We start from the raw sequence: 19,728 nt of genomic DNA on the forward strand, positions 1-19,728 counted from the left end.
CCTGTCCACCACCACCCCAAGATTTCTCTCCTGATCTGTCACAGACAGCTCAGAACCCATCAGCCTATATCTAAAGTTTTGATTTTTTGCCCCAATGTGCATAACTTTACACTTACTGACATTGAAGTGCATCTGCCATTTTGCTGCCCATTCTGCCAGTCTGTAGAGATCCTTCTGGAGCTCCTCACAATCACTTCTGGTCTTTACCACTCGGAAAAGTTTGGTGTCGTCTGCAAACTTAGCCACCTCACTGCTCAACCCTGTCTCCAGGTCATTTATGAAGAGGTTGAAGAGCACCGGTCCCAGGACAGATCCTTGGGGCACACCGCTTTTCACCTCTCTCCATTGTGAAAATTGCCCATTGACACCCACTCTCTGCTTCCTGGCCTCCAACCAGTTCTCAATCCATGAGAGGACCTGTCCTCTAATTCCCTGAGTGTGGAGTTTTTTCAGTAGCCTTTGGTGATTCAGGGCCTATGGCCTGATCCAGTGGGGCTGTTCTTATGTTCTTATGTACCCAATCCTAGGCGTGTCTACTCAGAAGTAAGCCCCATAATAGTCAATGGGGCTTACTCCCAGGTAAATCAGGGTCGGGTTGCAACCTTCATCTCGCTGAGGAGCAAAGCAGCCGTGACCAGCCCCTTTGCTGGCTGGCTGCCTGCTCCTTTTCCTTCTGCTGTGCTCAAAGGCTCAAAGCAGCCGCTTCCCCCGCATGCGTGGCTGCTGCCTGTCTGCTCTGATCTCGCGGCACACCTGAGGCAGCCTCGCGGCACACTAGTGTGCCACGGCACAGCGGTTGAAAAACGCTGGTCCAGAAGGACAAGGAGTTAGTTACATGTTATTTCACAGATATTTTAATGTCTTTTCCTGTACAAAGCTGATGTGGTTTTTGAGACAGGGGGAAAACAAACAATGAAAGAAACATGATGCCTGAATCCTTTTCTCCCTTCCAGGTCTCCCAAGCTCAGCTGTGGAGGCTGCCTTTCAAAAACGCCACCAGCATCTGCAAAAGGGTGCAGAGCACCGGGAAGCAGTGGAGGGAACAGTTCGGGAAAGAAAAGTGTAGGCTTCAGTGCTCGTGTGGAAGATGTAGCATTTTGGGGGGGCACAAGGAAGGAAGCCCCCCGGACAAGAAGAGGTAAGTGTGGTCACTGCTCCTCTGTTTCTTGATTGGCTTCTCCATATGCCAGCGGATTTCAATCCTCTGCAGAAGCGCATGTGGCCTCTGGGGAACCAAGTGCCTCGGGAACAAAGTGCCAGATAAGGCACCGCGAGTTTAACATCTGTGCGAGTTCAGCAGCAGGGTGAGGAAGCCAGGGCCCCAGTCACTGCCCTTCTCTCCGTTTGAGAAGTCTTGGGGTTGGAGGACGTCATCCTGGAGAGGAGGGAAACGATTCCCTAGGGGGGATCCCTTCTCCAGGGGACGGGCCCATATCCAAACGCACTCAGGATACTCCTCGTCAGGAGGGGGGTCGGGGGCTTCTTGTAGTGGGGGTTTCAATTATCAGAAACATAGAGAGGGGGGTTTGCGACGGATGTGAGGATCGCATGGCAACTTGCCTGCCTAATGCGAAGGTTGCGGACATCACTTCTCGTCTAGACAGGCTGGTAGACAGTGCTGAGGAGGAGGTAGCGGTTGTGGTGCATGTCGGCACCAACGACATGGGCAAGTGTAGCCAGGAGGTCCTGGAGGCCAAATTTAGGCTATTAGGTAGGAAGCTGAAGGCCAGGACCTCAAAGGTAGCATTCTCAGAAGTGCTACCTGTTCCACACGCAGGGCCAGCTAGGCAGGCAGAGATCAGGGATCTCAATGCGTGGATGAGATTGTGGTGTAGGGAGGAGGGGTCTAGATTTGTTAGGCACTGGGGAACATTTTGGGACAAGCAGGGCCTGTACAAGAGGGACGGGCTCCACTTGAACCAGAATGGAACCAGACTGCTGGCGCATAACATTAAAAAGGTGGCAGAGCACCTTTTAAACTGATCCCTGGGGGAAGACCGACAGGAACCGAGGGGCATCCGGTTCAGGACACCTCATCCCTATGGGATGATGATGGGGAGGTTAGAGAACAAGAAGACAAAGGCAGAGTAGGAGAAGAAATTGGCAAAGGTAGCGTGATGGGATGTGATAGACGGTTTTGCACAGTGAGAGGATGCAGGGAAAAAGTTGCTAATAAGCAGCCCATCCTGGGGCATTCCATGTACAAATGCTTTTATGCAAATGCCCGAAGTCTCTGAGCAAAGATGGGAGAACTGGAATGTCTGGTGACAAGGGAAAACATTGACATAGTGGGCATAAAGGAAACCTGGTGGAATGCAGAGAATCAGTGGGATACCGCAATCCCAGGCTATAAATTCTACAGGGGGGACAGGGAGGGGCGGGTTGGAGGTAGGGTGGCCATTTATGTTAAGGAAGGGATAGAATCCTGCAAAGCAGAGATTGAAGGCGGGTCCAACTCCCCCGTAGAATCTCTGTGGGTTAAATTACCAGGCCTGAGGAGCAATTTAATACTGGGGGCGAAACCAGAAGGGGACCTTGAAATGAGGAAACGGATCAGGCAGGTGACAAGGAAGGACAGGGTTGTAATCATGGGGGACTTCAATTATCCTCATCTAGACTGGGTCAATTTGTGTTCTGGTCACAAAAGAGAGACCAGATTCCTTGACATGCTAAATGACTGTGCCTTAGAGCAGCTAGTCATGGAGCCCACCAGAGGACAGGTGACTCTGGCTTTAATATTGTGCAGTACTCAGGACCTGGTTAGAGATGTCAATGTTAAGGAGCTGTTGGGGAACAGTGATCATGCTGTGATCCGTTTTGACGTGCACGTTGGGGGAAGAATACCAGGCAAATCTCTAACAAAAATCCTTGACTTCCGACGGGCGGACTTCCCTCAAATGAGGAGGCTGGTTAGAAGGAGGTTGAAAGGGAAGGTAAAAAGAGTCCAATCTCTCCAGAGTGCATGGAGGCTGCTTAAAACCACTGTAATAGAGGCCCAGCAGAAGTGTATACCGCAAAGGAAGAAGGGCTCGACTAAGTCCAGGAGGGTGCCTGCATGGCTAACGAGCCAAGATAGAGAGGCCGTAAAGGGCAAGGAAGCTTCCTTCCGTACATGGAAGTCTTGCCCTAATGAGGAGAATAAAAAGGAACATAAACTGTGGCAAAAGAAATGTAAGAAGGTGATATGGGAGGCCAAGAGAGACTATGAGAAGCACATGACCAGCAACATTAAGGGAAATAATAAAAACCTCTTCAAATATGTTAGAAGCAGGAAAGCCGCCAGAGAAGCAGTTGGCCCTCTGGATGGTGAGGGAGGGAAAGGGGAGATAAAAGGAGACTTAGAGATGGCAGAGAAATTAAATGAGTTCTTTGCATCTGTCTTCACGACAGAAGACCTCAGGCAAATACCGCTGCCCGAACGGCCCCTCCTGACCGAGGAGTTAAGTCAGATAGAGGTTAAAAGAGGTTTCAGACCTCATTGATAAATTAAAGATCAATAAGTCACCGGGCCCTGATGGCATCCACCCAAGAGTTATTAAGGAATTGAAGAATGAAGTTGCTGATCTCTTGACTAAAGTATGCAACTTGTCCCTCAAAACAGCCATGGTGCCAGAGGATTAGAGGATAGCAAATGTCACACCAATTTTTAAAAAGGGAAAGAGGGGGGACCCGGGAAACTATAGGCTGGTCAGCCATACCGGGTAAGATGGTGGAATGCCTCATCAAAGATAGGATCTCAAAACACATAGACGAACAGGCCTTGCTGAGGGAGAGTCAGCATGGCTTCTGTAAGGGTAAGTCTTGCCTCACGAACCTTATAGAATTCTTTGAAAAGGTCAACAGGCATGTGGATGCGGGAGAACCCGTGGACATTATATATCTGGACTTTCAGAAGGCGTTCGACATGGTCCCTCACCAAAGGGTGCTGAGAAATCTCCAAAATCAGGGAATTAGAGGACAGGTCCTCTCCTGGATTGAGACCTGGTTGAAGACCAGGAAACAGAGAGTGAGTGTCACTCAGCCCTCAGGGGGCTGCAGGGGCTTGGCTGCACTTACCAGAGGCTCCTGCAGCATCCCAGGGATGCGGGGGGCCCTGCGTGAGCGTCTGCAGGGCTCTCCGAAGCTTTAGAAGTGAAAGTGGAGCGATCGCGCTTGACTTCCAGTTTTGCGGAAGCGGGGCGCAATCCCTCCACTTTCACTTCTAAAACTTCGGGGAGCCCTGCAGACGGTCGCACATGGCTCGCCGCACCTCCGGGAGGTTGCAGGAGGCTCTGGTAAGTGCAGCCAAGCCCCTGCAGCCCCCTGAGGGGCACAATCCTGGGGATCACGTCGCTGCATCCTCACTGCCCCCACCCCTTAAGGGGAAAGAGGCCAGGGCCCACAGGCCGGGGCGTCACGATGCCCCAGTTTGAAAACCCCTGCCATAGACCATGTCCTGCCCAACATTAGCCAAACTTTCATGTCTCCCGCTGGGTCCTGGGAACTGGTTCCATGAGTCTGGTCGCAGAATAATCCTGTGGTTTCTGGGGATGGGCTTTGCTTCAGCAGCTACCGGAAGGGTGGGGTGCTAAGGTAAAGCTGCCAGGCCTTGCTGCCACAGTAAGACTTCCACCACCAGTAAGCATGATGGGAGGGAAAGGAACTTGGGGATGAGTGCGTAGTAATTCTTCAGCTCAGATTCAAATTCTTGAAGAGTTTTTGGGACTGTGATTTCTCATAGGTGAGGTGGGTATTGCAAACCCCCTGAGCTCATACTTCCAAGCTCAGAGATAAAAGGTCAACAACATCTCTAGAGTAAACTGTTTTACTGCAAACCATCGTTTACCCTCAAAATTGGAAACCATAGTTTGAACAATACTGGTTTGAAGGCAAGCCATGGCTATGAGGGAGGAAGTTGGAGCATGCAAGAGAAAGGAAGGAGGAGCCTCCTGCAGCCTCCTGGGGACATATGCATGAAGTCCCTTCATGGAAGTCAAACCATTTTTTTGACTCACATGTCTGAACTTGGTTGGTATGGAATCGTACATTTTCACAAACAATGCCCCCCACCCCAGTTGTCTTGATTGTTATGTGCATATGTATCTCCACAACCTTTTCAATATCCAATTGCCATTTTGCTAAATCTTGACTGTCTTTACTGTTCCACGTCCAGTGTGTTCTATCAGCAGCGTTCTATCACCTACACAGGCTCAGATTTACTGTATTCTAGTTCTACTTACTGTTTTCAAGTTACGCACTGTCAAAAGTTTCTTGGCAATGATTATGGCCGTGGCATTAACCAAGAACACCAAGTGGTTTGCTCCTTTGAGAGTTGCGCCACATTTTGCATTTTTTTTCCGCTGACACCAAACGGTAAGTAGGACTGGGATGATTGGTCAGTCCGAGGCTGCGCAGGTGTGGAGTAAAAATCTGTATGGTTATAGCACACTGGATGCAGGGCTTTAAATCCATGTTTCTAGCTCACTTCCTTCCTGCTCATAGCTTAGAATGTCCAGGAGTGAAGCAAAGCACAGTTTTTCTTTGGGAAGCAAAGGAACAGCTCAGAGCTGTTTGGGCTCTGCACCGATCCTAACATAAGCTTTGGCTCACTTATGAGCTGGCTTCTCTCCCCCTCCCCCCACTTCTTTTCTTTCCCTTTCCTTTCCTTTTAAACTTGTCAATGGGTTCGCGATTTGTGTCAGCAGAAAAATGAAAAGAAAGGGAAAATGTGGTGCAGCTCTCAAAGGAACAAACCACTTGTGTTATTGGTTAAGACCACGGCCACATTAAAAAAGCATTCGCTGTGAAGAAACTTTTGAAAGGGTATCATCAGAGGGGGACTCGAGCAGAGGGTGAGGTTAATCTCTTCCAAGGCTCAGCTACAAAAGTTGGAAGCCGGCAAAGGGCTTGTGTCCAAAAGAAATCAATTTCTAATTTGAAACAAAATCATTTTTGACTAACAGGAGTTCAGGACCCATTACTTTTGCTGTATAGTCTGCTGACATTTCAGCTCTTTCTGTGGCGCGCAATGAATTCTAATAGTCATCTCATAACGGTGCTACACCAATCAATTTAGGCGAGAGAAAGCCGTTAAGTTCTGTGAAGTCTTCAGGGGCAATTTTCACTGATGGTTTTCTTTTTCTCCCCCGCCCCCTTTTTCAAAACTATCATTATTTCTTTTCTTTTCTCTCCCTCCCTCCATCCCTTCCTTTTAAATGCTGCATAATAGAACTGATATCCCCCCCAGTTGTTTTTCTTGGGTTTCCCCAGGAATTAAATGCCTTAAAAAGGTCCACCCTACCTCCTAGTTTCCATGCCTCCCTCCCCACCTTACTTTTCCCATTTTGTAGCAATTTGGTGGGGAAAATTATAGGCTGAAATGCTGGCCTGGCAATCGAAGGAATGATTTGTAGTAATGAACAGATTGCCTCCCCCTACCCCCACTGGGAGACGGCCTACTGGAGATTCCTGACTCCATCCTCCAGGCATTTCAATTGCACAACCTTGGATCATTTCAGAGGGACTTGACTGTGTCCCATCATGGCTCATTAATCCACGAGAGCAGGGGTCTCCAAATGTTTTGGCCAGAGGGCCACATCAAATATCTGGCGCAGTGTGGAGGGCCAGAAAAAAATTTAAATATAAAATTTATATAAATAAATTAGAGATGGAAATTAGATGAGTGAATAAATGAATGAATGGGCTCATTCATTCAACCTCTCTGGCCCCTAGAACACCCTCCAGATGCAGCCAGAGTACAGCTCCAATCATAAGAATATAAGAACATAAGAGCAGCCCCACTGGATGAGGCCACAGGCCCATCTAGTCCAGCTTCCTGTATCTCACAGCGGCCCACCAAATGCCCCAGGGAGCACACCAGATAACAAGAGACCTCATCCTGGTGCCCTCCCTTGCATCTGGCATTCTGACATAGCCCATTTCTAAAATCACAGCCCAGATTCTAAAACCAAAATCATGTTTGGCCAAGTGGGCCAGAGGCTTTCAGGGGACAGGAGGCTGGCTGTGGGCCGGATAGCCGCGGGCCGCATCTGGCCCCCAGGCCGGGGTTTGGTGACCCCTGCACTAGAGGATCCTGAAGTGTTATTGGAAACAGCATTTGGATTCTTAAGATCCTGTCTCCTTCAGTACCTCAATCAGGTTTACAGCCTATTTTAAACCACCCAGGGTCAGTGGCTGCCTAAAAGAATCTTAATTCTTTTTCAGAAAATTTACTCTCATAATGCTCATTAGGAAAAACTGGGGATAATTAAAGCAGAAAAGCCCTTTGCTGGAAAAAGCAGAGAGCCCAGTGTGCAGTGCAGTGCTTTCACCCCTTCATGGACAGTCAGTTAGAAATGACAAAGCTGTGGGCCAACTACCTTGCAGACAGGTCTGTTGCATGGCCTCTGATGTACAGCTAATGGAACAGTGGGCACTCTTTCTCTCTGTGTGTAGCTATGCCTGGCTAGATGAACCTGGAAGCTGTTTAGACAAAAATTACGCTCGTGTGCTTCCTTGTCCCATTTGCTTGTCTTGGTTCCAGCTGCAGTCTTCCGACAGTCATCTCATTTAACTGAAAAACTAACCAGAGGCAACCATAGAGTGAGTTTGCATAAACCAGGTTTGGAGATTTTTCAGCCAGAGATAACAACTCCTTTTTACACCATATGTTGTTATGTTTTCATCTGTTTTTAAATTAAATTATGTTTTTTAATTTGTTTTAACCTTGTTTGTAAGTCCCTCCGGGGAGAAAGGCAGGGTAAAAATAAAGTCGTTAATAATAATAATAATAATAATAATAATAATAATAATAATAATAATAATAATAATAATAATAATAAAAGCAATTTCCAGTTTTTCCAGCCATACCCCCATCACTGCCTATATTGAGCATTCTTAGATCACTGTGATTATCTAGGGAACTCTACTTCCCATAGGTCAACTGATAGCGCCTGATCTGACTCTCATTTCTGGGCCAATCTTATTTGGCCTTTAGAGGCCCTACCAGATATTAAGTTGTGAAAGCTTTGTTCACATTCACTCTCTTTGTGCACTCTTTGTACGCATTCACACTCTTTGGGAAAAGAAAAATGCCGGTAACTGTTCGACCTGAGAGGATCTTTGTTTTAATGTTTAATCTGAACGTGTGCTTCATCACTGCAGAACCCTTTTGGCTGCTTGACTCTGAAATGGCAGGCTTGTGCACCACAATAGATATGTTGGTCATCCCTGGCTAGTGTGGTTGTTAGTCCTGAAATAAGAGGTCAGTGTATGAGTGGTTTCTGAATCCGGCTATCTCTTTCTGCCCATCTCAACCCCTGAATGTGCAGACAAATAAGGCAGTGCTTCCCAAAGTATCTGGAAGTCTTAGTGAGGAAGGGGGAACGCAGCAACACAATCCCCAGATCATGCCACTTGCAGAGGTGCCAGGGGCTTCATTTTACTCACTAGTAGCAGCAGCAGTGTCCTGGGGTGCGGGGAGCCCCGCAGAAGTCTCTGCAGGGCTCCCCAAGCTTCAGAAAATGTGAAAATAAAGATTGTGACCCACTTCTGGTTACACTCTTGAAAACCAGAAGTGGGTTCTGATCTTTATTTTTGCATTTTTCAAGGCTTGGGAAGCCCTGTGGAGGCTTCCGTGGGGCTCCCCGTCTCCCTAGGAGGCTGCTGCTGCTACCAGTGAGTAAAATGATGCCCCTGTTGCCCCTGACAGCAGCACAATCCCCTTAAAGGGGCAAAGACAGAGCTTCTCAGGCTGGGGCATCACAATGCCCCAGTTTGAGAACCTCTGAAATGAGGGTTGAAGTGAGTTCACAGATCGTACACGAAATATAACCTCTTTTTAACCTTCGGCCTTTGGCATATCATGGAAGAGCTAATTGTTGTGTCCAGATGGAAGAAGCAAGCATACACAGCTCTGGCTTCCAGTAAAAAGACATCTTTCTCAGATCCTCTTCCAGATAGATCCAGAAGTGGCTTTGAAGCCTCTCTTCCTCCACCTTGTTTTCCTTTTCCCGGTATGCTCCATGATTTCAGGACAATCAAGTCCTAGTCCTTGAATATGCAGTTTATACAAAGCTACAGTGTTCCAAGAGAGGCAAGTTTTTAGCAGAAGGAAAACAGAATATAGACAGTTCTTTGTGTGCTTTTGAGAGTGTCCAATCATCATGAATATTTGAAATAATGCAGAGAAGTTCTCTCCTAGTGCCCTACGAACACTGGAAATCAGGGGTGAAGTTTGCAAGGATTGGCTGCAGGGTCGCTAGGGAATGGTAACCTGTCGCTCTCTGAAACCACAGTAGTGACACAAGGCCTGCTGTGGGTGGTGTAATATGCAATTATGACTCCAGGCGGCCCTGAAAATATATATTCCGCTCCATACCTGTCAACAGTAACGACTCCTTTGGCTGCTGATTCACCATATACAAAGTTCCCTGAAGAGCAGCTCAATGTTTGGGCCTGGCATTTGGAAATAAAGCAAGGCAAGGCAAGAAAGGCTGTCCAGAACTTTTCGGCCCTAATCCCCATCCTGATTGCCTTTCTTTGCTTTCCACAGAGATGACTCTTGGCTCCCGGAAGGACGCAGCTACATCCCCTGGACTGACAGGCAGCAGAAAAGAGCTTGTAACCACGGCCACATCCCCAATCCAACATGACATCTCACGGTAAGATGACTGGTAATCTCTGGTTTAAGATTCTGCAGACGCAACCATTGCCTTGGCCCAGATGCAGGGGAAGCGGCTGAATTTTTCTGATATTTCATGTTTTGCTCAAGCTGGATAATATAAACTTTGAAGTGCCACTTCCTGTGACATTTTTAGTAAGCCTTAAATTGTTGTTAGAATAAGAAATGTAGGAATATGCCAAGTTCTAATGCTTTAATTTTTACTTGGATTCTGTGAGGGGGACGTATGTTTAAGTTTTAAATCCTGTCACATTTAATACATTTTGTAAATAATTTAAAAGGATGGTGTTTGCTGTGCTTAGACCTTTTTCTCTCTTCAAAATTGCCTTGACGTTTTTAAATCCCCCTGGTATTGCTGCCTCCCCCACCCCACCTCCCCCATGATAAACCACATGGCACTTTGTCATGATGTGTTTCTTTTAAGCCATTTATACAAATGTTGTTTTGCTGTTTTGATAGCAAGCAACAAAGTCCCATTAAGTCCGCAGTCCTGATAAGTCACCATCAGAAACCTTAAACAATGGCAATGCTGCTGTCATGAAGAACTGAGAAAGAACGCAACAGCATGGTTTGATTTCTAGGCTGCTACACTTGATAACAATCATTATTGTTAATAACAGGAAACTGGTGTAGTGCAGTAAGTAAGAGACTGAACTATCAGTTGGGATGTCCCAGGTTCCAGTTTTACCTCTGCTATGAATTCTCCCTAGATGGCCCTAGGTCAGTGATGGCAAACCTTTTAGAGACCGAGTGCCCAAACTGCAACCCAAAACCCACTTTTTTATTGCAAAGTGCCAACACGGCATTTTAACCCGAATACTAAGGTTTTAGTTTAGAAAAAACAACTCATACATTAACATCTTTTACCTACTATTACTTATAACCCATAATGAACTTTTCCTCTAGAAATGTGTCCAATCCCTTCTTAAAGGCATCTAGGCAAGTTGTCATCACTGCTTCCTGTGGCAAAGAGTTCCACAGACTAATTACATGCTGGGTAAAGAAATATTGGCAGGGAGGGGGTGGCTGCAAGACCTTGCCACTGCTCATTTTCTCAAACAATAAAATATATATTTTTTTAAAACCCCACCCACAGAAGTGGGCTCTAAGGCTGCAATCCTAGCCACTCTTTCCTGGGAGTAAGCCTCATTTACTCTAATGGGGCTTACTTCTGAGTAGACATGCACAGGAGCAGGCCTCAAGGCTGCAGTCCCAGCCACTCTTTCTTGGGGGTAAGCCTCATCCACTGTAATGCGGCTTACTTCTGAGTAGACATGCACAGGAGCAGGCTCTAATCTCAGTCACTCTTTCCTGGGAGTAAGCCTCATCCACTGTAATGGGGCTCACTTCTGGGTAGACACGCAGGATTTGTCTCTGGCTGTGCTGCTCACCCCCAGCTGCGCCTGTGCTGTGGAGGAAAAGCCTCTCCTGGCGCTGAGTGGGGAGCTGCTCACGGAAAGGCGGGCTGCAAAGGCTTGCAATGGCTGAGGAGGAGGGCAGCTCAGCATTGGCTGGTGGTCAGCCAGTGAAGGGCCCTGAGCCATTCCAACAGAGAAAGCCAGGAGCCTGCTGGATGCTGATTGGCTGAGCCTGCTGGAGAGTTGGGGAAGGGAAAAACAGGGACCTTAAGCCTGCAGAGCGGGCAAAATTGAAAAGGGTAAAAAACTCGGGGCAGGTGGGGGCAACGGAGTGAAGGGAGAGGAGGTTAGTGAGCTCAGGGGTGGAGGGAAGCAGCCCGCCCTCCCCACACAGGGTGTCTCGGAGAGAGCCTCCATTTTCTTTAGAGCGACAGCAGTTTCAGCGCCCCTCTCCAGGCTGCCTGGCTCAGCGCGCGTGCCCACAGAGATGGCTCGGAGTGCCCTCTCTGGCACGCGTGCCATAGGTTCGCCAACACTGCCCTAGGTGATACACTTAGGTGATACTCTTAGATAGCCTTAGGTGATACACAGAGTGGATAGAGAGATGCTCTTTACGCTCTCACACAACACCAGAACTAGGGGACATCCACTAAAATTGAGTCTTGGGAGAGTTAGGACAGACAAAAGAAAATATTTCTTTACTCAGCATGTGGTTGGTTTGTGGAACTCCTTGCCACAGCATGTGGTGATGGCATCTGGCATAGATGCCTTTAAAAGGGGAATGGATAAGTTTCTGAAATAAAAAGGCATCACAGGTTACAAGCCATGATGTGTATTTGCAACCTCCTGATTTTAGAAATGAGCTATGTTAGAATGCCAGATGCAAGGGGGGCACCAGGATGCAGGTCTCTTGCTGTCTTGTGTCCTCCCTGTTGCATTTGGTGGGCCTCTGTGTTATACAGGAAGCTGGACAAGATGGGCCTATGGCCTGATCCAGCGGGGCTCTTCTTATGTTCTTACTTCCCAGCCTCAAACTTCCCCATATGTGGAATGACCATCATAATACTTGCTTATCCTACAGGGTTGTTGTAATGGCAGCATCAAGACATAAAGCACTTTGCACACAAATGCTAACAGCCCAATCCCAACTAACCACTGCGCAGATGGTGTAAGGACGCTGGTGCAGCACAAGTCAAATCCCATGCTGGCAGCTCTGCCATACCCCAAGGGAAAGAAGGCATAAATCAGGGGCCGCAAACGCGAGCAGATGGGGAAGGCGCAAAAGAAGCAAGGCGCAGAGGATAAGAGAGCACCACCGGCACAGTGACAAAGCCACGCACCCACAGAGGCAGCTGCACAGACACCGAGCAGGCAACTGAGCGGCGTGTGGATTCCATGGGGCTGCTCTCAGGGAAGTGCACATAGGTCTGCAGCCTGGGAGCGAGTTAGGCAGCACTGATGAGGGGTGGGAGACAGTGACTGCCTGCCCGGTGTCTGTGAGGGAGGACGATGCCTGCAGCAGTGTTTTAGTAGAGTTGTGGGCACGACTGCCAGAGTCCTTACTTGTCCCCCTGGGGTGGGGGCTGCAGTTACCCTGTGTGGAGACCACCCCTTGACTTACTTGCGTGGCACTGCTGGGAAGGACAGCCTGCAAAGAGAGATCTGAGAAGACAAGCAGTAACAGTCTGTCTCTGTGTGCATGCGGCCTGTGTTTTGTGCAGAATTATGAGTGTGGTTGTTGGTTTAAAGTGGGTGTGTTATTCCCCCATGTCGCATGCCCTGTGTTCTGAAAGTGTGGGTGCGGGTGCTGGGCTTATATGGTGAGGTGGGTGTGGCTTGATTGGCTGCCAGAGTTATGCTGTATTCTGTGCTCCATGGGGTGGGGGATGGTTTGGGAGGTTGGTGGGTGTTGTGCTTTTTGGGTGCTTGTAATGCAACCTACACCTATGGCTGTCCTAACGGTTTTCTGCAGAAAGGGGTGTGTTGGGAGAGTTAGAACAGACAAAAGAAAATATTTCTTTACTCAGCCTGTGGTCGGTCTGTGGAACTCCTTGCCACAGGATGTGGTGATGGCATCTGGCCTGGGCGCCTTTAAAAGGGGATTGGACAAGTTTCTGGAGGAAAAAATCCATTATGGGGTACAAGCCATGATGTGTATGCGCAACCTCCTGATTTTAGAAATGGGCTATGTCAGAATGCCAGATGCAAGGGAGGGCACCAGGATGAGGTCTCTTGTTATCTGGCGTGCTCCCTGGGGCATTTGGTGGGCCGCTGTGAGACACAGGAAGCTGGACTAGATGGGCCTATGGCCTGATCCAGTGGGGCTGTTCTTATGTTCTTAACTACAATTCCCAGGAAGCCTTGCAGGTCTCTTGTTATCTGGTGTGCTCCCTGGGGCATTTGGTGGGCCGCTGTGAGATACAGGAAGCTGGACTAGATGGGCCAATGGCCTGATCCAGTGGGGCTGTTCTTATGTTCTTAACTACAATTCCCAGGAAGCCTTGCAGGTCTCTTGTTATCTGGTGTGCTCCCTGGGGCATTTGGTGGGCCGCTGTGAGATACAGGAAGCTGGACTAGATGGGCCTATGGCCTGATCCAGTGGGGCTGTTCTTATGTTCTTAACTACAATTCCCAGGAAGCCTTGCAGGTCTCTTGTTATCTGGTGTGCTCCCTGGGGCATTTGGTGGGCCGCTGTGAGATACAGGAAGCTGGACTAGATGGGCTTATGGCCTGATCCAGTGGGGCTGTTCTTATGTTCTTAACTACAATTCCCAGGAAGCCTTGCAGGTCTCTTGTCGTCTGGTGTGCTCCCTGGGGCATTTGGTGGGGCCGCTGTGAGATACAGGAAGCTGAACTAGATGGGCCTATGGCCTGATCCAGTGGGGCTGTTCTTATGTTCTTAACTACAGTTCCCAGGAAGCCTTGCAGGTCTCTTGTTATCTGGTGTGCTCCCTGGGGCATTTGGTGGGCAGCTGTGAGATACATGAAGCTGGACTAGATGGGCCTATGGCCTGATCCAGTGGGGCTGTTCTTATGTTCCTGCGGAGTGGGGAAGGAATTTGGCACTCCTCCCCCAACATGTTCAAGAAACTCCCATCAAACACCCCCAGCACCGATGGAGTTGCACTGGCAGCCGGCTTGCGCCTGTACAGGGAAACTCAGAACATACCTTAAAGAGAAAGTGGAAGGGCTGGGCCGTGTTCCAGTTGTGGCATGTATGTACTGCAGTATGGATATTGAAGGTTGATCCACAATGGCAGCATCTGCAGGGAATGTCCATGGGTCTGTGAACAGTCATGGTGTTGCCACAGGCTAGCTAGAGGCTGGTGCTAGGTAGCAACCTGGTCGCATCCAGCACAAGGTACTATGACATACTGTTAGGGACACATTAATGTGCTGAAAGCGATGAACTCAGTATGTGACTGGATTTCTTCCACCCTCACTCAAGAACCTCTGAAGCCAAGACGTGGCATGGCATCGGAATGCCACACCATTCCTGGTTAAAAGTGTTTGAACATCACCTGTGAGCTCTTGAGTTCTACTCCTATGTAGGAAAGCTTTGATGCAGACAAATGGCTGTCAAATAGAGCAGGATCTTGCTTGGAGGTCTTGGGCACCACCCTGCTTTCTCCCCCTCAATTAGCCCAATCCCTGCCTTCACCCACCATTCTGAGCTTCAGTCCTGCGCAGTACATGTCCAGGATGATCCTGCCTTTTGCTGGGTAGCGGGAGAGCCTTGAGGTGCAGGGAGAGGGAAAGCTTTAAGAACAAAACCCTCTAGTTGTGATTTTGTTCAGGGGGAGCAAGAAGAAGTAGGGTTCTCAGCTCCTCCCCTCCTTCCCCTGGGGCACGAATGAACTTTGCTACTGATGGGAACCCCTGGCTGTTTCCTCATTCTTTGTCCCACAAATATCTGATGTCTACATTTGCTTTACTCTTCCCTATTTCGGTGCATGGTTATTTTGCCTTCCATCAGAGGCTGCTTTCTTTCTCCCCACCCTTCTCTCCTTCTACCCCCTTTTTGGTGCAGTGTATTAGTGCATTTGACCAGGTTAAGCAGCCATGTTTTGCTTTCCCTTACTCAAGGGCTTCTCTAATTGAAAATGGTAAATGGACAAGTATTTCTGTGGGAGACCTAAACCTGATCCTATTCTTCATCAACGAAACCTGCTTGGGCAGCAGGTCAGTCTCAATTTATCACCGAATGCGTTATAAGCTTAGATTGCAGGTTTAACTAACTAAATTAATCAATATGGAGAATTATAGCTGCTGGTGTGCCACTAAAGTTAAAGATCTGTCAGCATGTTTGTTATAATCCACAGTTAACGGTTTAACCCTAATGGTTTGCTTTGCTTAGGCCTGAAACTTGCTGAACAAAACCTGAACCTTAATGGGAGGCTGGGAGGGAGTAGTGGGGGAGAAGGGAGGACAGATTGAGTTTGCTGTAGGTGTAATTACTTCTGACTATTTAAGTTTCCAGCCAGTATAGTCAAGCTTGGTTTTCTATAAAGCTTTAACTAGCAACTTTGGCAGAAGCAGCCTTACTGGTGCCTACAAAAATTGTTTGTTGTGAAGGGGTGCAGGAGAACCTCTAAAAGTCAGAGGGAAAGTAAGCCAGCCACTACTCCTGTTTTGCTACTAATTTTGTTCTGGACCCAATTTGCCCCTCCCCTGCCCAGTTTCACCCTCTCCCTGCCCAGGGATGGGTGAATTGGGTCCAGGAAAGGCATGGATTCAGCAGCCGTGATGGCCACCAAATCTTAACCCCCTTCCTGGACTAGCTCCCATGGCACAGGTCCACATGGTCTTGGCCCAGCTGTTTAGCTAAAGCAGGTCCAAGATCCCCCTCCCCCAGTGCTATGTAGGCTTGCTCCTATGTAAGGAAACAATTATTCCATTACCCAGAGGAGACCTCCACAACTGCGCCCCATAGAATGCAGCAGTAAGCATTTTGGTCACTCTGCATCTGGGGGAGGGGGGAAAGAATAAGATTGGACTCTTCGATTGCAAGGCATCAGACAGATTTCTGGTTCCACCAGGGTCTCTGTAACAAAAAGACGCTGAACTGAAACAAGCAAGACACTGGCAGCCTGGCTCCCTCATCCCTGAAGAGTAAGAACACTTCTGCAAGGTTGTGGTCCTGGGGCTGGAGCGGTTGTGGCATGAGGTGACACCCCAGCTGGCAGCAAAGATCCCCCCACATCCAAAATGCAACTGCCGGATAGAACCACCTGACCATAGGGCTGCCCAACCCCATACTCAGGAAGACGGCAGATCCTGGCCTGGTTGCCCTTTGCCCGCATTGTCTCCAGATTGGGAGGATGATTCCTCCCATTCACCGCTTCCTCCCCCGGTCAGAAGTGTTGATTCTTGCAGCTTGACTTGGCATACATTGTAATGAAAGGCACTGCACATTCCAGTCACACTCATATTAAGTCATAACTCAGACACCCTCTCAATTGTGAGAGCCACAGTGGCAGCATCCTTTGGAGTGTTTAGAAAAACAAATTACATTGTGCAAATGTGTGTTTGGGGGCTGTTAGGAGAAATAGTTGGTTTGCCCAGCTCATCTCCTCTCAGATAGGTGTGTGTTTGGGGACTTTTAAACAAATTAATATTTGATGTAATATGCAATGCCCAGAGCTGCCTATTGAATAGTCCGCAGTGCCACTTATCGTGCTGGATCCTTTGAACTAAATGCTTTGTAGTAAATAAAAATAGGAATTAGCTGTGCCTGGAACTGCTACTGCTTTGGAGATTTCAGTGTCTTGGATAGCTCACTAAACAGGTTTTTGCCTTTTAGACAGAGTAGTTCTTGCTTACTCTATTAAGCATCATCCGTTAAGGGAAAACTTCTGAAGGAAGGTTTTTTTCTGAGACAAAATTTTAATATTAAAGGGGAAGGAAACTAATTTCTAAGTGTTTTAAGGAGAAAAGATTTGCGACAGGGAAGGTGGTGATTGAGGTTCCGAATGTGGAAGGAGATAAGTTCCTTCCCTCCCTTTTCTTTTTTCCCCCTGAGGAGAACTAACATCATGAAAAGTCCAATATAGTTCCATATGCAAGTGATAAAAGCAGACATTGGCAAATTAATCTCTCTTATTCACTGTGTAGGTTGTTAATTGTTCTCTCGGCTTGCTGTCGATATAATGTGAAGTTTTCATTCCCTCCATTCAAGATGGGGAAAAGTTGGGGCTGAAAATGTTAACATTTGCATTTTTATTTGTTGATTTATTTAAAGGACAGCCTCTCTTACAGCAATCCATCACTCAGTGACACCCCAAATATGAATAATGTATTGTAGACTTGCGGTTACAATGTGTAATAAGTGCCAGAGACAGTAGGAGAATGTTAACTATGTTGCAAATGTAATATTTATCGACTTGTAGTTTATTGCTTTGGAGGTTCAATAATACTGACCATAGGACATTAATACCGCTTATCCTGATTTTAGCCACCAACCTCTGTATGCATCTATCTCGCGCTCGCAAAATAAACACCAAATTTACAGCACTTGGTAAATTGCACATTATAGGGTGGTTGTGCTCTTGCTTAAAAAAAAAGGGGGGGCTAAACAAACTCAAAGCTCACTCAGCTCCTGTTCTGCAGCTACCTTCATTTCGTTTATGCCCAGTTCTGATCCTGTTTCAATGAGGAAACCCAAACAGAAGTGCCTTCTGAGCTTTGTACAATGGGGTCAATTTGTGCCGATATACATGTGGCTTCCAGACTATCAACATTGACTTTAACATGTGTGCTCGCACCATCCCTCTTGCTGGCTAAAGGTGCAATCCATCAGGAAGTTCTGCAAAAGAACTTCCTGGTCGATTGCATCCCACAGGGGGAAAGTGGCTGGAGGGAGTACTCCGAGACAGCGCAGTCATGTAAATCACGGTTACTAGGGAAGTAAATGTCTGCATTCAAACCTCCGCGTTGGACAACTTGATGGCTCCAGACCTTACAGACAGATTAGTGATGCCTGCATTTTATTTTTCTAGTTTATCAACATGGGGTGTCTTCTTTTCAAGGGCATTCTGGTGCGCCCTTGAAAAGAAACTACCCCAGGTTAATAAACTAGAAAAATGCAATGGTTCTTATGACTTCTTCACTTTCTGGCTCCACCCACAGCTTAGTTGTTTTGCCTCTTGGGCCTTCTCCTGAAGAAGACAGATTTGGTTTCTGCCATTCCTGCCTTAGTCACACCCAGCTTGGACCACTGGGATTTATTTGATTTCTGTTGCTTAGCTTTCCTTTTTTATTCCACCTGTCACTAAAAGTTCCAAGGCAGCTAACAGTAAAGTATAAAAACAATAAAGTATAGAAACAGTAAAGTATAGAAACAATACAAGCAAAGACATTAAACTCCTTGGATAGCCGATCAACCCAAACTCCAACCCAATCCCCCCCCCCCCGATTTCATTATCTGCAGAATTTGGTATCTGCCGGGGATACTGAGGATCCACGGTATCTTTTTTGATGGTTCTTGGTCATTTTATCATGTGTTTTTGTTTCTGTCTCAGTGCTGTGAGCTTTCTGGAGTAGCAGGATACAAATTCAGTGCAAGCAGTCAGAATGCCCCGTGTTCCCCTGCAAGTGTATACAAGATTCAAGCTGATGCTGGAAACAAAGGGAGGGTTTGCAGCCTCCTGCCTGAGCAGTGTTGCTGCCGGGAAGAAGATGCCCCCACCTCTGCCGGCTGCTTGTTTCTCTGTCGCTGCGGAGCGGCAGGAGTTCTTTGAACAGGCCACCAAAATCTTTCCCCACCATTCAAAGCCAGTGCGGCTTGTCCTGTTTTCCACAAGGAGATTGATGTTCCCTCTCCTCTTTCCCAGATCATCTTAAATATTTGATTTTTACTTTGCTTTTTTGCCCTGGTGCCTTTCCTTATCGCCATCGGACTGTAAAAAACGCTCATTATTTATTTACCATATTTACATACTGTTTTTCCTATAGCGCAAAGCAATTAAAAACTCCACATAAAACACACCAAAGAAACATAAAGCCGCAAAATCCGATACACGTCCAGTGAGCAGGAGTACTTGAAAGCAATCAGGTAAAACAAGGGAGGACAAGATGCGGATAATCCACCCTCATGTTCACACACTGTGAATCTCCACTGAGAAAGAGAGAGAGAGAGAGAAAGCTGTTTTAGCCTCACGGCGCAACACCTGCTTCTGTCCTCCACTGCAGAGCAAGTCAAAAGAAGGGGGAGCAGAGTTGTTGGGACAGTGACTCCTGGGGGGAAAGGATGACCAGGTATTCCTGCCTGATCATGCCCTGCAAGAAGTAGCATTCTGGATCTCTCTTGATGGGAGAGGGAGCAGGCTCTTCGAGCAGTGCGCCGTGTGGCTGTCAGGAGGTGCCGGAAAGCTGCTTTTGGGCAGTCGGAATGTTGGTAAAGACCCGTAGCTGGCCTGGGAAAGGTGTTTTGAGCTCTTATGAAAACCCTTCTAATGGGATCAGAAACTGCAAAGCTGAGTGTGGGCGGCCACCATGAAAATCCAATTTCTGTTTGTAAGTCCAACTGCAGAAAGACAGAGCACGGAAGCACATGGGCGGTGGAGCCTCTTGGAAGCAGAGAGCATGAGGAAGAGACTTCTCACATCTGAAAATGGCAGTGTGCTTGGATCAAGGGCACTGTGGCAGGCCTGACTCTGGCCCACTGGACTGTGTCCGTGGCTGAGAATGCATGAAGATCCTGCAGGAACA

At 47.7% G+C, this 19,728-nt stretch overlaps 1 protein-coding gene across 2 annotated transcripts in view; it reads left to right on the forward strand.

Annotated features, from left to right (window-relative positions):
- KIAA1328 (KIAA1328 ortholog) overlaps positions 1 to 19,728 on the forward strand; it is a 258,629-nt gene that overhangs the window by 216,911 nt on the left and 21,990 nt on the right. Inside the window, exons 9-11 of one of the 2 annotated variants that reach the window (XM_066618101.1) lie at positions 954 to 1,138; positions 9,533 to 9,641; positions 15,106 to 15,201. In XM_066618101.1, the coding sequence (XP_066474198.1) occupies positions 954 to 1,138; positions 9,533 to 9,641; positions 15,106 to 15,201 (390 nt within the window). The remainder of the gene's footprint in view (positions 1 to 953; positions 1,139 to 9,532; positions 9,642 to 15,105; positions 15,202 to 19,728) is intronic. The other variant, XM_066618102.1, reaches the window with a different exon arrangement.

This window comes from Tiliqua scincoides, chromosome 2, assembly GCF_035046505.1.
Source record: "Tiliqua scincoides isolate rTilSci1 chromosome 2, rTilSci1.hap2, whole genome shotgun sequence".
NCBI classification, from domain to species: domain Eukaryota; kingdom Metazoa; phylum Chordata; class Lepidosauria; order Squamata; family Scincidae; genus Tiliqua; species Tiliqua scincoides.